Below are 7,650 nucleotides of genomic sequence, written 5' to 3'. Positions count from 1 at the left end.
ATTTAGTATACTACATTTTAACATGAATAGTGATTGATAAGGGGATCTAACTCAGTTGAGTAAAGTGTATAAATGTTATAAACTCTCTGGTACTATATTCAGTTCCTATGGATAAAAAAAATATGAATAGTGATTGAGATTATTGACTGTATTTTTAGAATGACATTAACTAGTATATATACCTTGTTTTGAAAAAATGACATGTATCTTCCTTTTAATTGTAAATTTTCTTGTCTTTATAATAACTTCTTTTTTTATCCATCAGTTTATCTATATATAGCCGGTGAATAGGGAAGCACCGCCACCTGCAGATTGAGTATAACGTATATGGTGGCAAAAAAGTCGCCAGTATTGGTTAATATTTAAACTTGATGATAAACATATCAAAAGAATGTATATAAAAAAAGTTAAGTCTACAGATGAAGATTGAAGAGTAGTTGTGCATGTGTTCGGTTTTTCTTAATTCTCACACAAAAAGGCTTCTCAACACTTCATGAGCATATTCTAAAACACCAAATAGGTTCACATATACACATGCATAACACATCTATTTGCCAGTTAGCAACATACGGTACTGAGATTAACTGCTTCCTTCTGGAGGAATATTTCTATAACACCACCATGAAGGTGCAGTAAACCAGGTGTATGTCCAATGGTCTATATCACCATGGAAGCAAAACGGCTCGCCATCCTCATTGCCAAGCCTGAAAATGCCCCAATTGCTTATGTCAGTCCTATTGGCGCCAAAACGGGTTAATATACCTTTTAAATGATCAGAATCCCATTCATTCCACCAAGGAACAATTGGATCATTGCAGAAAAAAATGCTGTTTCTAATTCCAGCTCCAAGTTCCATTGCAGAGAAGGATGTTGAGGAACATTTCCCCAAAAATATCATTTGATCCCCCAAATCCTCAACCTTCTTCCAAGATAATTGACAAAAGTCCAATGAATATACCTCGAATTTTAGGGTCTCAAGCACCGCATCTTGTTTGGTACTAAAATATCTACAAACAAGCAAAAGCTCCCCACAAGACTCCACAAGATATCTTAAAATTTGATAGTCATGATGATTGTGTAATATAATCCCTTCTTGTAATATCTCAGGCCTTTGTACTTCAAGAAACTGTGTTTCTATCTTGGACTGTGTTCCAAAATCATCATCACCTTTGCTAATGCTAGAGTAGATACTTCGAACATCAATTTGCCATATATTAAATCCATCAGCCAGGAGGTAAAAGCTTCCATTACAAAATACAGCATCCTCAAATGGCTCACCCGTTAGTTTATGTTTACGCCATGAATTTGCTCCTGGGACCCAAAAAGCCAGCTCACAGTACTGGCTGTGTAGAAGCATGCAAATAAAGTTATTCTCAGAGGGAAGCCCTGAATGCACCATCTTGTGGTAAAAGTTCCATATTAAAGGGAGACTAATTTGGCGTCCTGAAAATGGATTCAACAAGTTAACTTCAAGATGGAAATTGTCAATTTTTTTTACCATAATTAACCAATCACAAAATGATCCCCAACAATACTTTCCATATGCCTCTGATAACTCCAACTCCCAAACACGATTCTCCAATATACTGATACAAGTTCTAATCTCTTTGTTCTGCTGATCTGACACCAAGAGCCAAGGAAATCCATGCCTTTGCCACCTAGGAAGTTCTTCACCAAGAACTCTATTCCAACTTGTACAAACTTTGCTGATTGATAAGCAATCGATAAAGGTCAGTCTTTCAGCAACCATCTCAAGTATACCTCGAGGGAGACTAGACCAATCTGCAAAGTTTTTCTTTTTCAATTCTTTTTTTCTTCTGTGTATTTTTTTTCTACATTTGACACTAAATCTTCTCCTGACTGCTTTCAACGGCAATGAAGGGATACTTGACCAATCCTCATAGTATTTCTTTCTCAAGTTTCTTTTTTTATTTCTTCTTTTCATCCTTTTGGCAACAATTTTTGTGATGATAGCTTCCCACAGTAATGAATGCATCCTGCATGATGTTTATAACTAAATGAGACATCAAATATATTGTTTACAGAATTTAGGTGGGAAAGAGAAAGAAATAGAAAGACAGAGAAAGAGGGAAAGAGAGAAGATACATAATAGAGAGGACAGAAGGAAAGAGAAGAGAAACAAAGACGTCAAGGAAATGTGCACTGCACTACGTGATTATCATTCAGTCTCTCTAAAATACAACAGACCTGCCTTATCTATAGACAGCTACCTAACAACCATAAAATAACAGTAGTTGACTAAAACTAACTAACTACTTGACATCCCTTTTCTTTTTATTTACTTATCAATACCCTTTCCCCAAAAGAAGACCCTTGCCCTCAAGGGTCATGCATTTCAAACACAGGATATTGTTGTTGAAACTTGAATAGAGGAACCCATGTAGCCTCCTGATCAGGTAAACCACACCACTATACCAAACTTCAGTAATAATAAGACCCTTCTTCCTTCCCATACGTTTGTTGAGAATCTTTTCAGGAAACATAGAACTAGGTATGACTGGCCAATCAATGGGAGGATGCCTCTGCTTAACAGAGGGGTCTGGGCATAACTTGAGTACAGAGACATGAAATGCTGAGAAGATTCAAGAGTTTTCTGGAAGCTGTAATAGGCAACTGGACCTACCTTTTCCAGAATCCTATAGGGCCCATAGTACCTAGGAGCAAGTTTCTCAGAGTTTCTTGCTGTTGCAGAAATCTGTCTGCATGGCTGAAGCTTCAGAAACACCCACTGACCAATCTGAAATCCCCTATCAGACCTTCTTAAATCTGCCTTTTGCTTCATCATGTTTGCGGCACAATGTAAGTGATGTTTAAGAACTCCCACCATTGCTTCCCTTGCTGCAAATGTTCTGTCAAGTGCATCTACCACTGAATTCCTTGGGAGATAGGGAATGTGCAGTGGTGGTTTTTGACCATACAAGAGCTCATGAGGGGAATGTGGTATTATACCACCATTCAGCAAGAGACAGCCACTTACTCCATTCTTTTGGATTCTCCAACACATATACCTCGAGTAAGTCTCCAAGCACATGTTAAGGACTTCAAATTGCCCATCTAATTGAGGATAATAAGAAGATGATTTCAGTTCAATCCCCAATTCAAGAACAACTTCCAAAAATTACTCTCAAACACAATATCCCTACGCTTAACCAATAGCAGCATGAACATTTGCCCTTCCACAATATCTTCAGGATGTATCTTTTTAGATTCCACCAATTGGCATTCATTTGGTGGCTTGGGTTTAAGTTTAAGCATTTTTCCATTGTACGAAAAGTACATGGCAAGTGCATCATAGTCCTCAAATGCATTATTGATTCTTTAAGCCATTTCAATCCCAATACCATATCATATGTAGGAAGCTCCATTACTCTCAAACCAAATGTAAAATCTTCACCCTGCATTCTGCATTTAAAATTCTTCCACAGTTAACACTACCAGAAGCCATAAATTCTGTGCTCTTGATCAACAGCTTCCTCTCAGCTTGTCGCTATAGTGTGATTTCTAGCATGCGTGCCAAACTGCGAACTTCTCTCATGGTTCTTGGCTTCAATAAGCGAACTGGGCCAGCATATTCTTCTTGCAGACCAGTCAAATAAGCGTCAACATGATAGTCTTCAGATACGTGGAGTTTACAAGAAATCGCATCAAACTCATCATTAAAATCTGCCAAGGTGCCTTGCTGAATCTTCCGTGAGGGCCTCATGTGAAGGTCCAAAATGACCTTCAAGGCTTCAACATACTTGTCCCAGCTTGGGTCTTCACCTTCCCATAGCTGCTCATAAGCTTGGTGCCATTTGAATGCTCTATCATCTAGTCCCATGCTTGCCATCTTAACCTTCATGCCATTAGGGGTTTCATCCAGCTCAAAGAATCTTTCACACTTGAGTATCCAAGCAATAACATCTCCCCTCTGAAATTTTGGGAATACCGTCTTTGTAAATTGTTGGCAGCCGATACTCCCTTCTATTAGAATCATGTCTATCTCGAAAGTGATCTAGATTGTGTGTACGATGATGCCCATTTCTTTGATTATTTTCAAGATTGATGGAAGCATTATCCCTTTTGCGCATTAGCCCTTGAAGCAGATCAGAAATGCCCTCCACGGACCCACCATGTCTGATAGTGCATCAATCTTTGCAAGCTTTTGCTCTATTTGAACAAATCTTTCTTCCATTTCACGCATCACTGTCTGTGATCTTATTTCTGTGCCCATGAATGAAAAGATTCTGGTCTAGTGGCCGTAGACAGCCAGCTCTGAATACCAACTGTTATAGGATTTAGGTGGGAAAGAGAAAGAAACAGAATGACAGAGAAAGAAAGAGGCAAAGAGAGAAGAAAAGGAATAGAGAGGATAGAAGGGAAGAGAAACAAAGAGCTCAAGGAAATATGCTCTGCACTATGTGATTATCATTTGGTCTCTCTAAAATACGACAGACCTGCCTTATTATAGACAGCTACCCAATAACCTAACAGCCAAGAAACAACAGTAGCTGACTAAAACTAACAAACTGACATCCCTTTTCTTTTTATTTATATATTATATACAATGAAAGATTAATATCAGATTAGTCAGCCTTAACAATTTTCTTAGGATGGAAGCTTGTACTAGGCTTAATGGTTTTGGAGAAAAGACTGGGCTGATTAAATTATCGCTATTTATTTTTCCAAGAAATTAATGATGTGCTAATACCTCCCTACAACTACAAATCCTCAGAAAACAGACAGAATGTATACAATGTCGTATAAGCTATCCAAATGAAATTTAGCAAGAATGACAAATCAAAAGATGAAGGAAGGACAAAGGCAATCAGAAAAACAATTTATGAAACTATCTGTCCTTACGTTCTCCCACATGATGACTTGTTGCAAAGTAATACAAGTCAAAATAGGTATACTCATGAGAACATTTTTGTGAGAGAAACCAATAGAATTGTCAGAATATATGGAAATATTAAAAAAGGCCTTATCATATCTTTCTTAGATTATCTTATAGGATTGGTTTCCGTGATTCCTCATTATCTCATAACAGGATTGATTACTATATTTACTTATCTTATCATGATTTGTTTCCTCAATTAGTCATGATAGAGATAGCAGCATTACCCGGGTAGTGGATACAGAGTTTTTCAATAATCTAGGTTACAGCTACATTAATTTAAATTTAAAAATATACATATTTATATAAGAAAAAAAATTATATAAACATGATTGTGCAAAAGAATTCAAATAAGTATAAATATATCTCCAATCACATTAAAAATTCTCTTTGTCCTAGAAAATAAGGGCACATTTCCTAAATACCATCCTACATCGATAGGCCATGTTGCAATTCAGAATTCACAAATAAACATGATCCTCATTGTACTAGCGTAGAACCCACAAACCAAGAACTGCAAGGATTTGCACATAAATCACAATATTCTGTTTAAACATTGATAATATACCGACTTAGGGCATGCATCAAACAGATTATTTATCAGTTATCACCCAGGACCAGGAGTAGTCATATAATTAAAATATACATTTCAAAGTGAGAAATCGACACACGTACACGCGTAAGAGGAGAAAACCTTTAACAAAAAACACAAACCCGTGAGAGAGTTGAATAATCACTAACCTGTACCTGTAGCTGTAAGTTCGCACGATGTTCCATCACAAGAAAGAAACGTTCCGACTTCGAATACGCAGAAGCTGACCTAGAAATTGATGCTGGGCTTAGTTCAAACACAATCCATGTTAGGCTTTTTGCTTTGTGCACCTAGAATTCTGTTTGTGCACCCAGCGTATTTTTGAAATTCTGGAAATATCCCTAGTTATTTCTTCTTCCTTTTGCCTTCTTCAGTCATTCATTATGTTGCTTTCTTTTCATTCATTGATTCATTCTTGTAAGAGGAGAGGTCCTTTGTTGTTGTGTCAGCTTTGGTCGAGGGTGCAAGTGTTAAGGTGGTTCGTCGACAAGTGGTAGTTGTGTTGGTGGTTGGTGTGACGGTTAATGATAGAGGTAAGGTATTGGAACTTGTCTTTGATTTTTTTTTTTTTTTGTATAAAACTTACAGATTGATAATCCATAAGTTATATAAAATTTACAGATTAATAATTCGTAAGTTATAACTTACAGATTACCAATTCATAAGAACCATATGAATTTTGGTTCCGACGGATCGATAATCCGTAAGTTCTATTTTTTAAAACTTTTTAAAAAATATGTTTTATTGTTTTTAAAAAATAATTAGTATTATTATTTAAAATATTTATAAATACATATAGTTTGATAAAATAATTTGTTTTAAAATAATTTATAGTTTGAAAGTGGTATTTATTTTAAAATAATTTAGACTTTTATTTTATTTTAGTCGTTTATTTTAAATTTATTTTTTAAGTCCATGAATGTATGGTGTGGTTAGGGGTCATTTGTTTGTCATTGATTTTGTTTCAATGTTTTGTTAAGATAGACGAAGATAAGTGGATGCATGACAATGTAATATCTGAAGAAGTTGATATGAATGAAGAAAATGAAGATGAACCTGGTGCGTATCAACATGTTGATTGTTCTGATGCCTTCAATAATTTTTCAGGTATTAATATAATTTTTTGTTGTTAAAGTAAGTAAATGAATGTCCCTTGAAGACTAAATAATTATGGATTGCATTGTAGGTATTTGCTACCCATAATGATGTTTTGCATTGGGATCGATCTGTTAATTATGATATTGGTTTTGTGGCGGTGATTGTGAGGTCAGACACAAATACTAATATTAGAGGAAGAACCTCATTCGTTTTAATTGGTTGTGAAAGAAGTGGTGACGTAGCTCCATGTGGAGCTTGTAGGCCTTGGATCTTCTTCATCAATGGAGTCTTTTGCTTCTTGATGATGAATGGCAGCAGAATGGAGAAGGAAGAAAGATGATTGGAGATGCCACTTCAAGGATAACATGAGTCAAGAAGAAGCTCACCACCATAGGAAGCCATGGATAAGAGCTTGAAGGTAGGAGAAGATGAGCGGAGGGAGAGGGAGAGAAGGAACATGAAATTTTGTACCTCAAATGAGGTCTGGACTTTGAAATGTACTTCTCAAATGATCAAAGTTGGAAAAATGTACACACATGACCTCTATTTATAGCCTAAGTGTCACACAAAATTGGAGAGAAATTTGAAATTCTATTGAAATTTCACTTGAATTTGAAATTAAATTTGTGGAGTCAACATTTTACTAATTATGATTAGTGAATTTTAGCTATGGTTCAGCTCACTAATCCAAGATTAAGTCCAAGATTCTACACTAAGTGTGCTTAGGTGTCAAGAGACATGTAAATCATGAAAGACATGCACAAAGTGTGACTATATGATGTGGGAATGGAGTGTAGCAAGAAAATGCTCACCTTCCCCTCCAAAATTTAATTGGATTGGGCTTTTCCCAATTCAATTAAATTTATTTCCCAACACTCACATCAAATATTCACTTAATGCATGCGAAATTATAAAACTACCCCTAATACAAAAACTAGTCTAGGTGCCCTAAAATACAAGGATTGGAAAATCTTACATTTCTAGGTTACCCTACCTACATTATGGAGCCCTAAATACAAAGCCCAAAAATAATGAAACCATAATCTAATATGTACAAAGATAA

The 7,650-nt window shown here is 36.0% G+C and overlaps 1 protein-coding gene across 2 annotated transcripts; it reads right to left on the bottom strand.

Annotated features, from left to right (window-relative positions):
- Positions 1 to 319: 319 nt before the first annotated feature.
- On the bottom strand, positions 320 to 5,954 carry LOC114425885 (F-box protein At3g56470-like). 2 transcript variants are annotated; one of them, XM_028392852.1, is made up of 2 exons: positions 5,639 to 5,954; positions 320 to 1,997 (listed from the first exon to the last, which is right to left on the bottom strand). In XM_028392852.1, exon 2 carries the CDS (start codon positions 1,994 to 1,996, stop codon positions 581 to 583), a length of 1,416 nt encoding a protein of 471 aa, XP_028248653.1. In that variant the 5' UTR covers position 1,997; positions 5,639 to 5,954; the 3' UTR covers positions 320 to 580. The 2 variants fall into 2 exon arrangements, with proteins under 2 accessions (XP_028248653.1, XP_028248654.1); XM_028392853.1 differs by having other exon boundaries at positions 5,645 to 5,954.
- Between the last annotated feature and the right edge of the window lie 1,696 nt (positions 5,955 to 7,650).

This window comes from Glycine soja, chromosome 9 (assembly GCF_004193775.1).
Source record: "Glycine soja cultivar W05 chromosome 9, ASM419377v2, whole genome shotgun sequence".
NCBI classification, from domain to species: Eukaryota; Viridiplantae; Streptophyta; class Magnoliopsida; order Fabales; family Fabaceae; genus Glycine; species Glycine soja.
Note: the sequence above shows the minus strand (reverse complement) of the source record. Positions and strands in the feature narration are given on the sequence as shown.

Bases quoted from the DNA above. Each gene is read 5' to 3' on its own strand.
- LOC114425885 (XM_028392852.1), bottom strand. From the start codon at position 1,996: ATGCATTCATTACTGTGGGAAGCTATCATCACAAAAATTGTTGCCAAA.